Below are 18,555 nucleotides of genomic sequence, written 5' to 3' on the forward strand. Positions count from 1 at the left end.
CTTTTCAGTTCTATCCCTCTGGAAATAAACCCAAGTGCCTGGTTTGCTTTTTTATGGTCTCGCTAACCTGTGTCACAACTTTTAGTGATTTGTGTATTTGTACTCCGAGATCCCTTTGCTCCTCTACCCCACCCAGACTCGCACCCTCCACATAATAAGTGACCTTCCTATTCTTCCCACCAAAATATAATAAGAACATAAGAATTAGGAGCAGGAGTAGGCCATGGCTAATCTTCTACCTCAACTCCACTTTCTGCACTATCCCCATATCCCTTGATTCCCTTAATATCCAAATCCAATAATACCTCACATTTATCTGTGTTGAATTTCATTTGCCAATTATATGCCCTGTCCACAAGTTTATTAATGTATTATTGTAATATGTTGCAGTCCTCCTCGGTATTGACTATCCCCCAATATTGGTGTCGTCCACAAATTTAAAAATTGTGTTTTTGATTCCAAAGTCTAAATCGTTAATATAAGTTGTGACCAACAGTGGTCCCAGCACTGATCCTTGTGGAACACCACTGCCCACCTCTGCCCCTGTGACTAGCTCCCCTTTACCCCTACTCCCTGCTTTCTGTCTTGAAGCCAGCTAGCTATCCATTCTGCTACTTGTCCCCTGACTCTGCATTCTCTGACCTTGTTCATCAGTCGATTATGGGGAACCTTATCGAAGGCCTTTTGAAAATCTAAATAAATTACATCTACTGCATTACCCTTGTCTACTCTCTCTGTTACCTCTTCAAAACATTCAATGAGCTGGTCAAGCAAGACTTTCCCTTTTGAATTCCAGGCTGAATATTCATTATTATATTTTTGGTTTCTAGATGTTCTTCTATTTTCTCCTTTAGTAGGGATTAATTATTTTTCCTATCACCGATGTTAAGCTGACTGCTCTATAGCTTCCCTGGACATGTTATATCCCCCTTCTTAAATATAGGTATTACGTTAGCTATCCACCAGTCCTAGTTTTCTAAAGAATTACTAAATATATGTAGCAAAGCCTCTGCTTTTTCTTCCCTAGATTCTTTTAAAATGTGCGGATATAATCCAAGGGTTTTATCCATTAGTTTATTTAGACTATCTCCTCATTTTATTTTAAATGCAGTTAACTCATTATTAATCTCATCATTCAATGTCATCTTCACCTGTCCTATCTGCCTGGTAAATACTGAAGCAAAGTAATTATTTAATATCTGCCATGTTCCCCATTGACACTTGCTCCACTTGACCCATCTCATTCCCCAGAACCAGATCCAGGCAACACCTCTGTCTTCGTTGGGCCGGAAACGTACTGATCAAGGATGTTCTCCTGAACACTCTTCAAAAATTCTTCCCCTCTCTGCCCTTTTACTCTATTACGATCACAGGCTATATTAGGATAGTTGAAGTCCTCAATTATCACGACACTACAGTTCATGCACCGTTCTAATTTCCCTACATATGTGCTCCCCTCTATCCTTCCCACTAGTTGGTGGCCTATAGAATACACCTAGCAGTGTAATGGCACCTCTATTGTTTCTTAACTCTAACCAAATAGATTCTGTCCTTGACTGCTCCAGGACATCCTCTCTCTCCGGCATTGTATTATTCTCCTTAATCAATACTGCCACCCCACCTCCTTTCTTTCCTTCCCTATCTTTCCTGAACACCTTGTATCCAGGAATATTTAGTACCCAGTCCTGCCTTTTTTTGAGCCAGGTCTCTGTTATCGCCACAACATCATATTCCCATCTGGCTATTTGTGCCTGCAGCTCAGCAATGTTATTTACCACGTTTAATGCATTTACACACAAGCATCGTAAACCTATCTTAGACCTCCTTGTATTCTCTCTTACTCTGACCCTACTTAATACCGTGCTGTGTCTTACTCTAGTGCTATCTGTCTCTCCCAATCCTTTGTACACCTTGTTTCTCCTTTCTAATGCTACATCCTGGTGTCCATCCCCCTGCCAAATTAGTTTAAACCCTTCCCAACAGCATAGCAAGCCCCCCCACAAGGATATTGGTCCTAGGTCTGTTGAGGTGCAATCTATCCAGCCTGTACAGGTCTCACCTCCCCCAGAGCCAGTCCCAATGTCCCAGGAATCTAAGGCCCTCCCTCCTGCACCATCTCTCCAGTCACGCATTCATCTGCTCTATCCTCCTATTTCTGTACTCACTAGCTCGTGGCACCGGGAATAATCCGGAGATTATTACTTTTGAGGTCCTGCTTTTTAATCTCTTTCCTAGCTCCCTAATATCTGCCTGCAGGACCTCATCCCACTTTTTACCTATATCGTTGGTTCCGATATAGACCCAAACCTCTGGCTGGTAACCCTCTCCCCTCAGAATGTTCTGCAGCCGCTCAGTGACATCCTTCACTCTGGAACCAGGGACACAACATACCATCCTGGAATCAAGTCTGCAGTCGCAGAAATGTCTGCCTGCTCCCCGAACTATCGAATCCCCTAACTCTATTACTTTCCTGATCTTTCTCCCACCCCCCTGTGCAGCACCCCCCATAGTGCTGTGGACTTGGCTCTGACTGCACTCCCCAGAGGAACCACCATGAATACTGGTTAGAGAGTGAGATACACTCAGGGGACTCCTGCACTATCTGCCTGGTCTTCCTTGTCTGTCTGCCGGTCACCCATTCCCTCTCTGCCAGCACACTGATACGCTATGGGGTGAGCATCTCCTGAAACGTGCTATCCACGTAGCTCTCAGCCTCAGATGCACCGCAGTGACACCAGCTGCTGCTCGAACTCCGAAACCCGGAGCTTGAGCTCCTCCAGCTGATGACACTTCCTGCACATGTGGTTGTCCAGGACACGGGAAGTGTCCTGGAGATCCAACATGGCACAAGATGTGCATTCCATGGGACTGAGGTGCCCTGCTATACCTCTATTTAACAGACTACTAACTAACTTAACAGAAATAAACTCAAGACTTTAAAAAAAAAATCACCAGCTACTCACCAACTAGCTCCTTCCCTTGTGCTGACGGCACTTTGTTTTTTTACCTGGCTCCCTGACGCTTGCGCTCCCTCTGGGCTCTGGGCTCTCGGGCCAACCTTTATCTCTGGCCGCTCCTCTCGCTCTCCCACAGGTCTGTTCTTGGCCTATTAACTTAGAACCCTCGGGGTCTGTGGCTGCACAGTTAGACATCTCACCTGCCTTCTCTCCACCGATTCCTGCTCTCCTCCAATCTGCTTGCGATCCACTCTGATTACATTCATCCAGCTCTGTCTCCACGCTCTGTGCTCAAGCCCAAGCATTTCCAGCATTTCCTGTTTTAATTTCGGGTTTCCAGCACCCACAGTATTTTGCTTTTCTACATCTGTGTCAGTGATGGTGGTTGAGGGATAAACACTGGGGAGAACTCCCCTGCTGTTCTTCCAGTAGTGCCATGGGATCTTGCGTCCACCTGAGAGGGCAGACGGCATCGCCGACAGTGCAGCACTCTCTCAGCACTGCACTGGAGTGTCAGCCTGCATTATGGGCTCAGTTTCTGGAGCGGGTCTTGAACCCACGCCGTTCTGACTCCGAGGGGCATGGAGGTACCACTCAGACACGGCTTTGAGCCGATCGAGCCCTAGGTTGTTTCCATAACAACGTCCCATTATATGTGAGCAGGTTGTTAGCCTCACTCACAACTCCACCAGGAGAACCGGGTAGACACGCTGGGAAGAGGGGGGGCACATGGGTAGACACGCTGGGGAGAGGGGGGCACATGGATAGACACGCTGGGGAGAGGGGGGCACATGGATAGACACGCTGGGGAGAGGGGGGGCACATGGGTAGACACGCTGGGGAGAGGGGGGCACATGGATAGACACGCTGGGGAGAGGGGGGCACATGGATAGACACGCTGGGGAGAGGGGGGGCACATGGATAGACACGCTGGGGAGAGGGGGGCACATGGATAGACACGCTGGGGAGAGGGGGGGCACATGGATAGACACGCTGGGGAGAGGGGGGGCACATGGGTAGACACGCTGGGAAGAGGGGGGCACATGGATAGACACGCTGGGGAGAGGGGGGCACATGGATAGACACGCTGGGGAGAGGGGGGGCACATGGATAGACACGCTGGGGAGAGGGGGGGCACATGGATAGACACGCTGGGGAGAGGGGGGGCACATGGATAGACACGCTGGGGAGAGGGGGGGCACATGGATAGACACACTGGGGAGAGGGGGGCACATGGATAGACACACTGGGGAGAGGGGTGCACATGGATAGAAACGCTGGGGAGAGGGGTGCACATGGATAGAAACGCTGGGGAGAGGGGGGCACATGGATAGAAATGCTGGGGAGAGGGGGGCACATGGATAGACACGCTGGGGAGAGGGGGGCACATGGATAGAAACGCTGGGGAGAGGGGGGCACATGGATAGACACGCTGGGGAGAGGGGGGCACATGGATAGACACGCTGGGGGGGGGGGCACATGGATAGACACGCTGGGGAGAGGGGGGGGCACATGGGTAGAAACGCTGGGGAGGGGGGGGGGGCACATGGATAGACACACTGGGGAGAGGGGGGGGCACATGGATAGACACGCTGGGGAGAGGGGGGGCACATGGGTAGACTTGCTGGGGAGAGGGGGGGCACATGGATAGACACGCTGGGGAGAGGGGGGCACATGGATAGACACGCTGGGGAGAGGGGGGCACATGGATAGACACGCTGGGGAGAGGGGGGCACATGGATAGACACGCTGGGGAGAGGGGGGCACATGGATAGACACGCTGGGGAGAGGGGGGCACATGGATAGACACACTGGGGAGAGGGGGGGCACATGGATAGACACGCTGGGGAGAGGGGGGCACATGGATAGACACACTGGGGAGAGGGGGGGCACATGGATAGACACGCTGGGGAGAGGGGGGGCACATGGGTAGACTTGCTGGGGAGAGGGGGGGCACATGGATAGACACGCTGGGGAGAGGGGGGCACATGGATAGACAAGCTGGGGAGAGGGGGGCACATGGATAGACACGCTGGGGAGAGGGGGGCACATGGATAGACAAGCTGGGGAGAGGGGGGCACATGGATAGACACGCTGGGGAGAGGGGGGCACATGGATAGACACGCTGGGGAGAGGGGGGCACATGGATAGACACGCTGGGGAGAGGGGGGGCACATGGATAGACACGCTGGGGAGAGGGGGGCACATGGATAGACACGCTGGGGAGAGGGGGGCACATGGATAGACACGCTGGGGAGAGGGGGGGCACATGGATAGACACACTGGGGAGAGGGGGGCACATGGATAGACACGCTGGGGAGAGGGGTGCACATGGATAGACACGCTGGGGAGAGGGGTGCACATGGATAGACACGCTGGGGAGAGGGGTGCACATGGGTAGACATGCTGGCGAGCAATGGGGCACATGGGTAGACACGCTGGGGAGAGGGGGGGCACATGGGTAGACACGCTGGGGAGAGGGGGGGCACATGGATAGACATGCTGGCGAGCAATGGGGCACATGGGTAGACACGCTGGGGAGAGGGGGGCACATGGGTAGACACGCTGGGGAGAGGGGGGCACATGGGTAGACATGCTGGGGAGAGGGGGTACATGGGTAGACACGCTGGGGAGCAGGGGTGCATATGGCTCCCAATGGACATCAGTACCCCGCTGGATGCCAACCCAGTATTCACAGCCCATCTCCCCACCAAGCCACCAACTGGGTTGCAGTGGGTTGAAACATATTTAATAGTTGATAGAGTTTTGTGCCTATGACCCTGTGAAAGATTTCTATTTGTGCCTACGCTATCCAGGAGGCAATGAGGAGAGACCAGAGGGAAAGACAGAGCACAGCATGGGCAGGTCATGCCAGGTGATTCTCATACACATCCTGTCAGTTGACTGTAAGGGAAAGAAAGACTTGCATTTATATAGCGCCTTTCACGACCACCAATGAAGTACTTTTTGGCGTGCAGTCAATATGGCAGCCAATTTGTGCACAGCAAGCTCCCACAAACAGCAATGTGATAATGACCAGATAATCTGATTTAATGATGTTGATTGAGGGATAAATATTCGCCAGGACCCTGCTCTTCTTCAAAATAGTGCCATGGGATCTTTTATGTCCTCCTGAGAGGGCAAACTGGGCCTCGGTTATAATGTTTCACCTGAAAGACAGCACTTACTGACAGTGCCGCACCCTCTCAGTATTGCACTGGGAGTATCAACCTAGATTTATGTGCTCAAGTCCTGGAGTGGGATTTGAACCCACAACCTTCTGACTCAGAGGCAAGTGTGCTGCCCACTGAGCCACAGTTAACACCGGGGGAAGTGTATTTACAATAAATCACAAGATCATTGTTTGAAATGGAGCAACTCCCAACTCCTGAGCCATCTTGAGCCCTTCAAGTAATTACCCTCTCTTCGAAACACACAAGGTGACCAACAGGAGGAATAAAGAGAACTAAAACAGTTCAGGAATCAGAACTTGGACCAGTTTACTCAGAACACATATTCTGTTGCGGTGATGTATTTTTGAACTTGCCCGATTGGACAGGTGTGAGAGGTTGAGTGAAAGTGCCATGTGTCCTGAGCTTGAGTATGTACTTGTGTGTTGCAGGTATGGAGAGTGCTATCACACTGTGGCAGTTCCTGCTGCAGTTATTGCTGGACCAAAAACACGAACACCTGATCTGCTGGACATCCAATGATGGGGAATTCAAACTCCTCAAGGCGGAAGAGGTGGCTAAACTCTGGGGACTCAGAAAAAACAAAACCAACATGAACTATGATAAGCTGAGCCGAGCGCTGCGATATTATTACGATAAGGTACTTGTGCTCCGTTGTACAGCAGAATGTGAAAACTGCTCACCACTGACATTCATTAAACCAAATGTTCCGACATACAAGCTGGAGGCGGGAAGCTTTAAAATAGAGTAGTTCAAAACCAGATCTTTTTCAGAAGGCAATTTAATAGAGGGCATGGTTTGGGGCAATGTATATTGGGGATGGGACACTGTATATTGGGGATGGGACACTGTATATCGGGAATGGGGACACTGTATATGGGGGATGGGGCACTATATTGGGGATGGGACACTGTATATTGGGGGTGGGGCACTGTATATTGGGGATGGGGGGTGGGGCACTGTATATTGGGGATGGGACACTATATTGGGAATGGGGACACTGTATATGGGGGGTGGGGCACTGTATATTGGGGATAGGACACTATATTGGGGATGGGGGGATGGGGCATTGTATATTGGGGATGGGACACTATATTGGGGATGGGGGGATGGGGCACTATATAGTGGGGATGGGGGAATGGGGCACTGTATATTGGGGATGGGACACTGTATAGTGGGGATGGGGGAATGGGACACAGTATATTGGGGATGGGCCACTGTATATTGGGGATGGGCCACTGTATATTGGGGATGGGGGAATGGGGACACAGTATATTGGGGATGGGACACTATATTGGGGATGGGGCACTGTATATTGGGGATGGGGGGATGGGGGAATGGGGCACTATATTGGGGATGGGACACTGTATAGTGGGGATGGGGGAATGGGCACTATATTGGGGATGGGGCACTGTATATTGGGCATGGGACACTGTATATTGGGGATGGGACACTGTATAGTGGGGATGGGGGAATGGGGCACTATATTGGGGATGGGACACTGTATATTGGGGATGGGGAGATGGGACACTGTATAGTGGGGATGGGGGAATGGGGACACTGTATTGGGGATGGGGAGATGGGACACTGTATATTGGGGATGGGGAGATGGGACACTGTATATTGGGGATGGGACACTGTATAGTGGGGATGGGGAGATGGGACACTGTATAGTGGGGATGGGGAGATGGGACACTGTATAGTGGGGATGGGGGAATGGGGACACTGTATTGGGGATGGGGAGATGGGACACTGTATATTGGGGATGGGGAGATGGGACACTGTATATTGGGGATGGGACACTGTGTATTGGGGATGGAGATGGGACACTGTATATTGGGGATGGGGGGATGGGACACTATATTGGGGATGGGACATTGTATATTGGGGATGGGGGAATGGGGACACTGTGTATTGGGGATGGGGAGATGGGACATTGTATATTGGGGATGGGGAGATGGGACACTGTATATTGGGGGTGGGGAGATGGGACACTGTATATTGGAGATGGGGAGATGGGACACTGTGTATTGGGGATGGGGGAATGGGGACACTGTGTATTGGGGATGGGGAGATGGGATACTGTATATTGGAGATGGGGGGATGGGACATTGTATATTGGGAAAGGGACACTGTATATTGGGGATGGGGGAATGGGGACACTGTGTATTGGGGGTGGGGGGATGGAGACAGTATATATTTTTTATTTGTTCATCGGATGTGGGCGTCGCTGGCAAGGCCGTCATTTATTGCGCATCCCTAATTGCCCTGGCGAAGGTGGTGAGCCGCCGCCTTGAACTGCTGCAGTCCGTGTGGTGAAGGTACTCCCACAGTGCTGTTAGGGAGGGAGTTCCAGGATTTTGACCCAGCGACGATGAAGGAACGGTGATATATTTCCAAGTCAGGATGGTGTGTGACTTGGAGGGGAACTTGGAGGTGATGGTGTTCCCATGCGCCTGCTGCCCTTGTCCTTCTAGGTGGGAGAGGTCGTGGGTTTGGGAGGTGCTGCCGAAGAAGCCTTGGCGAGTTGCTGCAGTGCATCTTGTAGATGGGACACACTGCAGCCACGGTGCGCCGGTGGTGGAGGGAATGAATGTTGAAGGTGGTGGATGGGGTGTTGATCAAGTGGGCTGCTTTGTCCTGGATGGTGTTGAGCTTCTTGAGTGTTGTTGGAGCTGCGCTCATCCAAGCAAATGGAGAGTATTCCATCACTCTCACTCATTGGAGATAGTCACTGCCTGGCACTTGTGTCAGGTATGACTCAGTGGGCAGCACACTCGCCTCTGAGTCAGAAGGTTGTGGGTTCAAGGCCCACTCCAGGGACTTGAGCACACAAATCTAGGCTGACGCTCCAGTGCAGTACTGAGGGAGCGCTGCACTGTCAGAGGTGTCGAATTTCAGATGAAACGTTAAACCAAGGTCCTGCTTGCTCTGTCATGTGGATGTAAAAGATCCCATGGCACTATTTTAAAGAAGAGCAGGAGATTTATTCCTGGTCAATATTTATCCCTCAATCAATATAACAAAACAGATTGTCTGGTCATTATCACATTGCTGATTGTGGGAGCTTGCTGTGTGCAAATTGGCTGCTGCGTTTCCCACATTACAACAGTGACTACACTCCAAAAGTACTTCATTGGCTGTAAAGTGCTTTGAGATGTCCAGTGGTCATGAAAGGTGCTATATAAATCCAAGTCTTTCTTGTGTGGTGCAAATGTTACTTGCCACTTATCAGCCCAAACCCGAATGTTGTCCAGCTCATGCTGCATGCGGGCATGGACTGCTCCATTATCTGAGGAGTTGTGAATGGCACTGAACACTGTGCAATCATCAGAAAACATCCCCACTTCTGACTTTATGATGGAGGGAAGGTCATTGATGAAGCAGCTGAAGATGGATGGGCCTAGGACACTGCCCTGAGAAACTCCTGCAGCGATGTCTTGGGGCTGTGATGATTGACCTCCAACCACCACAACCATCTTCCTTTGAGCTAGGTATGACTCCAGCCAGTGGAGAGTTTTCCCCCGATTCCCATTGACATCAGTTTTACTAGGGCTCCTTGATTCCACACTTGGTCAAATGCTGCCTTGATGTCAAGGGCAGCCACTCTCACCTCACCTCTGGAATTCAGCTCTTTTGTCCATGTTTGGACCAAGGTTGTAATGAGGTCTGGAGCCGAGTGGTCCTGGCGGAACCCAAACTGGGCATCGGTGAGCAGGTTATTGGTGAGTAAGTGCCGCTTGATAGCCCTGTTGATGACACATTCCATCACTTTGCTGATGATTGAGCGTAGACTGATGGGGCAGTAATTGGCCGGATTGGATTTGTCCTGCTTTTTGTGGTCAGGACATACCTAGGCAGTTTTCCACATTGTCAGATAAATGCCAGTGTTGTAGTTGTACAGGAACAGCTTGGCTAGAGGCCTGGCTAATTCTGGAGCACAAGTCTTCAGCAGGACAGCCGGGATGTTGTCGGGGTCCATAGCCTTTGCTGTATCCAGTGTGCTCAGCCGTTTGGGTACTGTTGAGGGGGATGACTCATCAGGGGAGGGCAGCAGCAGCCAGGTTCATGGCACCGTGGGTGGCTCTGCTGCACAGGAGGGCAGGAAAAAGAGTGGGAGAGCTATAGTGATAGGGGATTCAATTGTAAGGGGAATAGATAGATATTTCTGCGGCCGCAACCGAGACTCCAGGATGGTATGTTGCCTCCCTGGTGCAAGGGTCAAGGATGTCTCGGAGCGGGTGCAGGGCATTCTGAAAAGGGAGGGTGAACAGCCAGTTGTCGTGGTGCACATTGGTACCAACAATATAGGCAAAAAACGAGATGAGGTCCTACGAGACGAATTTAGGGAGCCAGGAGCCAAATTAAAAAGTAGAACCTCAAAAGTAGTAATCTCAGGATTGCTACCAGTGCCACGTGCTAGTCAGAGTAAGAATCGCAGGATAGCTCAGATGAATACGTGGCTTGAGGTGTGGTGCACAAGGGAGGGATTCAAATTCCTGGGACATTGGAACCGGTTCTGGGGGAGGTGGGACCAGTACGAACCGGGCGGTCCGCACCTGGGCAGGACTGGAACCAATGTCCTAGGGAGAGTGTTTGCTAGTGCTGTTGGGGAGGAGTTAAACTAATATGGCAGGGGGATGGGAACTTATGCATGGAGACAGAGGGAAGGAGAATGGGGGCTGAAACAAAAGATAGAAAGAAGAAAAGTAAAAGTGGAGGCCAAAGAAACCTAAGGCAAAAAGCAAAAAGTGGAGGGCAGAGAAACCTAAGGTAAACAGCCAAATTCTAAAGGGGCAAAGTGTGTTAGAAAGACAAGCCTGAAGGCTCTGTGCCTCACTGCGAGAAGTATTCGGAATAAGATGGACGAATTAACTGCGCAGATAGCAGTTAACAGGTATTATGTAATTGGTATCTTGGAGACAAGGCTCCAGGGTGACCAAGGCTGGGAATTCAACATCCAGGGGTATTCAACATTTAGGAAGAATAGATGGAAAGGAAAAGGAGGCAGGGTGACATTGCTGGTTAAAGAGGAAATTAATGCAAAAGTAAGAAAGGACATTAGCTTGGATGATATGGAATCGGTATGGGTGGAGCTATGGAATACCAAGGGGTAGAAAGTGCTAGTGGGAGTTGTGTACAGATCACCAAACAGTAGTAGTAAGGTTGGGGACAGCATCAAACAAGAAATTAGGGATGCATGCAATAAAGGTACAGCAGTTATTATGGGTGACTTTAATCTACATATTGATTGGGCTAACCAAACTGGTAGCAATGCGGTGGAGGAGCATTTCCTGGAGTGTATTAGGGATGGTTTTCTAGACCAATATGTCGAGGAACCAACTAGGGTGCTGGCCATCCTAGACTGGGTGATGTGTAATGAGAAAGGACTAATTAGCAATCTTGTTGTGCGAGGCTCCTTGGGGAAGAGTGACCATAACATGGTAGAATTCTTTATTAAGATGGAGGGTGACACCGTTAATTCAGAAACTAGGGTCCTGAACTTATGGAAAGGTAACTTCGATGGTTTGAGACGTAAGTTGGCTCGAATTGACTGGCAAATGATACTTAAAGGGTTGACGGTGGATAGGCAATGGCAAACATTTAAAGATCACATGGATGAACTTCAGCAATTGTACCTCCCTGTCTGGAGTAAAAATAAAAAGGGGAAGGTGGCTCAACCGTGGCTAACAAGAGAAATTAAGGATAGTGTTAAATCCAAGGAAGAGGCATATAAATTGGCCAGAAAAAGCAACAAACCTGAGGACTGGGAGAAATTAGAATTCAGCAGAGGAGGACAAAGGGTTTAATTAAGAGGCTTCCTGTCTGCCAACCAGTTCTCTATCCCTTGCAGTCGGATTCAGGTGAATTTATAATGGGGAACAAAGAAATGGCAGACCAATTGAACAAATACTTTGGTTCTGTCTTCACGAAGGAAGACACAGATAACCTTCTGGAAATACTAGGGGACCAAAGGTCTAGTGAGAAGGAGGAACTGAAGGAAATCCTTATTAGGCGGGAAATTGTGTTAAGGAAATTGATGGGATTGAAGACCGATAAATCCCCGGGTCCTGATAGTCTGCATCCCAGAGTACTTAAGGAAGTGGCCCTAGAAATAGTGGATGCATTGGTGATCATTTTCCAACAGTCTATCGACTCTGGATCAGTTCCTATGGACTGGAGGGTAGCTAATGTAACACCACTTTTTAAAAATGGAGAGAGAGAGAGAGAGAAGTCTGACATCAGTAGTGGGGAAAATGTTGGAATCAATTTATTAAGGATGAAATACCAGCGCATTTGGAAAGCAGTGACTGGATCGGTCCAAGTCAGCATGGATTTATGAAGGGGAAATCATGCTTGACAAATCTTCTGGAATTTTTTGAGGATGTAACCAGTAGAGTGGACAAGGGAGAACCAGTGGATGTGGTGTATTTGGACTTTCAAAAGGCTTTTGACAAGGTCCCACACAAGAGATTGGTGTGCAAAATTAAAGCACATGGTATTGTGGGTAATATACAGACGTGGATAGAGAACTGGTTGGCAGACAGGAAGCAGAGAGTCAGGAAAAATGGGTCCTTTTCAGAATGGCAGGCAGTGACTAGTGGAGTGCCGCAGGGTTCAGTGCTGGGACCCCAGCTCTTTACAATATACATCAATGATTTGGATGAAGGAATTGAGTGTAATAGCTCCAAGTTTGCAGATAACACTAAACTGGGTGGTGGTATGAGCTGTGAGGGGGACGCTCGGAAGCTGCAGGGTGACTTGGACAGGTTAGGTGAGTGGGCAAATGCATGGCAGATGCAGTATAATGTGGATAAATGTGAGGTTATCCACTTTGGGGGCAAAAACGCACAGACAGAATATTATCTGAATGGCGGCAGATTAGGAAAAGGGGAAGTGCAACAAGACCTGGGTGTCATGGTTCATCAGTCATTGAAAGTTGGCATACAGGTACAGCAGGCGGTAAAGAAGGCAAATGATATGTTGGCCTTCATAGCTAGGGGATTTGAGTATAGAAGCAGGGAGGTCTTACTGCAGTTGTATAGGGCCTTGGTGAGGCCTCACCTGGAATATTGTGTTCAGTTTTGCTCTCCGAATCTGAGGAAGGATGTTCTTGCTATTGAGGGAGTGCAGCGAAGGTTCACCAGACTGAATCCCGGGATGGCAGGACTGACATATGAGGAGAGACTGGATCAACTGAGCCTTTATATATTGGAGTTTAGAAGGATGAGAGGGGATCTCATAGAAACATATAAGATTCCGACGGGACGGGACAGGTTAGATGCGGGTAGAATGTCCCGATATTGGGGAAGTCCAGAACCAGGGGACACAGTCTTAGGATAAAGGGGTAAGCCATTTAGGACTGAGATGAGGAGAAACTTCTTCACTCAGAGAGTTGTTAACCTGTGGAATTCCTTGCCGCAGAGAGTGTTGTTGCCAGTTCATTGGATATATTCAAGAGGGAGTTAGATATGGCCCTTACGGCTAAAGGGATCAAGGGGTATGGAGAGAAAGCAGGAAAGGGGTTTCTATGTTTTTTGATATCACGTGGAGTGAATCAAATTGGCTGAAGACTGGCTTCTGTGATGGTGTGGATCTCATGAGGCCGATATGGATCATCCACTCAGAATGTCTCGTGGAAAATGGTTGCAAATGCTTTAGCCTTGTTTTTTGATGTTTTCTCACGTGCTGGGCTCCGCCATCATTGAGGATGGGGATATTCATGGAGCTTCCTCCTCCCGTTAATTGTTTAATGGTCCACCACCATTCACGATTGGATGTAGCAGGACTGTATTGCTTCAATCTGATCTGTTGATTGGGGGATCGCTTAGTCCTGTCTATAACATGCTGCTTCCGCTGTTTAGCATGCATGTAGGCCTGTGCTGCAGCTTCCCCAGGTTGGCACCTCATTTTTAGGTCCACTTGGTGCTGCTCCTGGCACGCTCTTTCAGACTCCTCATTGAACCAGGGTTGGTCCCTTGGCTTGATGGTAATGGTAGAGTGAGGGATACACCAGGCCATGAGGTTACAGATTGTGCTGGAATACAATTCTGTTGCTGCTGATGGCGCTCAGCGCCTCACGGATGCCCAGTTTTGAGCTGCTAGATCTGTTCTGAATCTATCCCATGTAGCACGGTGGTAGTGCCACACAACACAATGGAGGGTGTCCTCGGTGTGAAGATGGGACTTCATCTCCACAATGACTGTGCGGTGGTCACTGCTACCAATGCCGTCATGGACAGATGCATCTGTGACAGGTAAATTGGTGCGGACGATGTCAAGTAGGTTTTTCCCTCGTGTTGTTTCTCTCACCACCTGCCGCAGGCCCAGTCTGGCAGTTATGTCCTTCAGGACTCGGCCAGCTCGGTCAGTAGTGCTGCTACCGAGCCAGTCTTGGTGATGAACATTGAAGTCCCCCACCCAGAGTACATTCTGTGCCCTTGCTACCCTCAGTGCTTCTTCCAAGTGGTGTTCAACATGGAGGAGTACTGATTCATTCATCAGCTGAGGGAGGGTGTAGGTGGTAATCAGCAGGAGGTTTCCTTGCCCATGCTTGACCTGAATCCATGAGACTTCATGGGGTCAGGAGTCAATGTTGAGGACTCCCAGGACCACTCCCCACCCGACTGCATACCATTGTGCCTCCACCCTTGGTGGGTCTGTCCTGCTGGTGGAACAGGACATATCCAGGGACGGTGATGGAGGAGTCTGGGACATTGGCTGAAAGGTTTGATTCTCTGAGTGACTGTGAGGCTATTGTTTGACCAATCTGTGGGACAGCTCTCCCAATATTGGCTCAAGTCCCCAGATGTCGATGAGGAGGACTTTGCCGGGTCGGCTGGGCTGGGAGTGCCGTTGTCGTGTCCGAAGCCTGTGCCGAGGTTGATGGGGACTCAGTACATTGGGGATGGGGACACTGTATATTGGGGACGGAGTTAATGTGGGCACTGAGCATTTATCTGCACATTGCAAAGGGAATCAAGTTCCCCGCCCTCCCCCACCTCATCCTCCATGCGCTGCGTTACTATTCCCAGCATTGTGCTGTGGTTATTCCCTGAGGGAAGGGGGAGATAAATTGAAGAGAGAGCTGTTTGCCGATCGGCCTCCCACATCTCACAGTATTTTGGTGCAGCATTGGTAGGGGCCTGGCAGAACATTAGCCATGAACCACATCAGCTGCAGAAGTTGTGGGGAGACCCAAAAAAATGGAGAGGGAGAAAATATCTTTAAGGAGGAGACTGTGCTCCGAAGAAAAACAATACTTGATGGTTTCCTGACAGATTAATGAGATGTTTCTTCGGTATAGAAGGACATAACATAAGAATTAAGAGCAGGAGTAGGCCTTACGGCCGCTTGAGCCTACTCTGCCATTCAGTAAGATCACGGCTGATCTTCAACCTCAACTCTACTTTCTCACCCTATCCCCATATCCCTTGATTCCCTCAGTGACCAAAAATCTATAGTCTCGAATCCCTCAAAGAGCCAGCCTCCACAGCCCTCTGGGGCAGAGAATTCCAAAGATTCACCACCCTCTGAGTGAAGAAATTCCGCCTCATCTCAGTCCTAAATGGCTGACCCTTTATCCTGAGACTGTGACCCCTGGTTCTAGACTCTCCAGCCCGGGGGAAACATCCTCCCCGCATCACCCTGTCGAGCCCTGTAAGAATGCTGTATGTATCAGTGGGCAAGGTGCTTGCCCTGTGCTGCCTGCCACAGGTCACTGGGTGAGTGACTGGAGGTGATGTTGCACAGGAGCAGAGGTGAGTTCTTTCAGTGATTGCAAAAAAAAACAATCTTTAAAACAGACCACAATTGAACAGGAACCTTTATTCAGGTGAGTTTCTTTAGCCTCTGACCAAGTTGTACGACATAATGAGCTGTCGAAAGTTTTAAAGAGCTAGTGCTGGAGGCGGGGCTAGCTCCGTTATAAGTGTGGGACACGCCTCTATTTAAATCACAATCATTTATTAAAACCTAAATAGAATAATCAGAATAAAATGATAAACTTAAAACTAACAAACTGAAGATAAATGTCTCAACAGATTGAAGTGTGTTTCTAGTGAAAAGCTTGTTATATAATAATGATTTATGAAAGGGAAATCAGGATTTATGAAAGTGAAATCATGCTTAACAAATCTTCTAGAATTTTTTGAGGATGTAACTAGTAGCGTGGACAAGGGAGAACCAGTGGATGTGGTGTATTTGGAAGGCATTCAAAAGGCTTTTGACAAGGTCCCACACAAGAGATTGGTGTGCAAAATCAAAGCACATGGTATTGGGGGTAATGTACTGACGTGGATAGAGAACTGGTTGGCAGACAGGAAGTAAAGAGTCAGGATAAACGGGTCCTTTTCAGAATGGCAGGCGGTGACTAGTGGAGTGCCGCAGGGCTCAGTGCTGGGACTCCAGCTATTTACAATATACATTAATGATTTAGATGAAGGAATTGAGTGTAATATCTCTCAAGTTTGCAGATGACACTAAGCTGGGTGGCGGTGTGAGCTGTGAGGAGGATGCTAAGAGACTGCAGGGTGACTTGGACAGGTTAGGTGAGTGTGCAAATGCATGGCAGATGCAATATAATATGGATAAATGTGCAACGAGACCTGGGTGTCATGGTTCATCAGTCATTGAAAGTTGGCATGCAGGTACAGCAGGCGGTAAAGTAGGGAAATGGTATGTTGGCCTTCATAGCTTGGGGAGCAGGGCAGTCTTACTGCAGCTGTACAGGGCCTTGGTGAGGCCTCACCTGGAATATTGTGTTCAGTTTTGGTCTCCTAATCTGAGGAAGGACGTTCTTGCTATTGAGGGAGTGCAGTGAAGGTTCACCAGACTGATTCCCGGGATGGCAGGACTGACATATGAAGAGAGACTGGATCAACTGGGCCTTTATACACTGGAGTTTAGAAGGATGAGAGGGGATCTCATAGAAACTTAAAAGATTCTGACGGGACTGGACAGGTTAGATGCGGGAAGAATGTTCCCAATGTTGGGGAAGTCTAGAACCAGGGGACACAGTCTTGGGATAAGGGGTAAGCCATTTAGGACTGAAATGAAGAGAAACTTCTTCACTCAGAGAGTTGTTAACCTGTGAAATTCCCTGCCGCAGAGAGTTGTTGATGCCAGTTCATTGGATATATTCAAGAGGAAGTTAGATATGGCCCTTATGACTAAAGGGATCGAGGGGTATGAAGAGAAAGCAGGAAAGGGGTTCTGAGGGAATGATCAGCCATAATCTTATTGAATGGTGGTGCAGGCTCAACGGGCCGAATGGCCTACTCCTATTTTTTATGTTTCTATGTTTCTATGACCCAGCCCAAATTCTGATCATCTGTATTAGTGTGGATGCAGGAGGTTAGCTCTGAGACGCAGTCCCAGACTGATGAGTATGTGCTCTGTGTGCACTGGGTGTGGACTCTGGGCGTGGGCACTGGGTCTGGGTCTGGGCACTGGGTGTGGACAGGCTCAGTCAGGTTTCTGGTGGGTCACTGCACACCTGGCACTGATTGGCAACCTCACTCAGTGTGGGGAAACGGGAAAAGTTCCACACTGGTGCACTAGGGGGCGCTCCGCTGGTGACTGGGGCATGTTGTTGGGGCAGAGTATGGGAGCTTTACGCTCCTCTGTCTGTGCTGTACCTCACCTGGGAGTTCTTGATGCTGACACTTACTCCTCACCTTGGGCCCAACTTTGGCCATGACTTGCATCAATTTTTTTGGAGTAAGTTGATTTTTCTGATTTTAAAAAATGGCATTTTCTCCCCAAAATTTGCTCCAGAGTAAGTCAGGTCCGATTTCTTTTAGTTAATTTTTTTTTCAAAAGGGGGCTTTCCCAGACACTTACGGCAGTTTTGGCCATTTATGCCACTTTGGCAAGCTAAAACTTACTCCAAATCGACTTCGGTCAGCGTATGTGGCCAGCTCTGAAAAACATTGCGGGCAGTTAAGAAATCGGCGCAGGTTAGTACATTTAAAGCACCAAGACTTACAAAGCACTAAACAAAGCACAAAAAGTAATAAGCAATCGATCAATAACAAATTAAAAATAGAAGTCCTACCTTTATGCCAGAATCAAGATTTTTTTTTTTAAAGTTCCCCCCCCTCCCCCCCACCATAACACTCTCTTTCTCTCCCCTCCCCAAAAACTCTCCTCCTACCCCGCCCCCCCCCCCCCCCCCCAATCAAAACTCTCAAGCACAACCATCAATGAATAAAAATTAAAACTGAAGTCCTACCTCGGCCCAGGAACTCGGCCGGCCGGTGCGGGAGGCCACTCGGCCGGGGATAGGATGTGGCGAGATCGGGGCGTCCCTTCGGCCGGGGATAGGGGCTGCGAGCATTGGGTCCTGCTCACACCCCGCAGGACACGCTGGGAGGGCAGGAGCACGCGTGCAGACTTCACTGCGC

The 18,555-nt window shown here is 49.4% G+C and overlaps 1 protein-coding gene across 4 annotated transcripts in view; it reads left to right on the forward strand.

The window, feature by feature from the left end:
- Positions 1–18,555, forward strand: part of elk3 (ETS transcription factor ELK3) — a 56,809-nt gene that overhangs the window by 24,758 nt on the left and 13,496 nt on the right. For all 4 annotated transcript variants that reach the window (XM_070897691.1, XM_070897693.1, XM_070897694.1 and 1 more), the window contains one exon: positions 6,580–6,788. In XM_070897691.1, the coding sequence (XP_070753792.1) occupies positions 6,582–6,788 (207 nt within the window). In that variant the 5' untranslated portion in view covers positions 6,580–6,581. The remainder of the gene's footprint in view (positions 1–6,579; positions 6,789–18,555) is intronic.

Source organism: Pristiophorus japonicus, chromosome 13 (genome assembly GCF_044704955.1).
Source record: "Pristiophorus japonicus isolate sPriJap1 chromosome 13, sPriJap1.hap1, whole genome shotgun sequence".
NCBI classification, from domain to species: Eukaryota; Metazoa; Chordata; class Chondrichthyes; family Pristiophoridae; genus Pristiophorus; species Pristiophorus japonicus.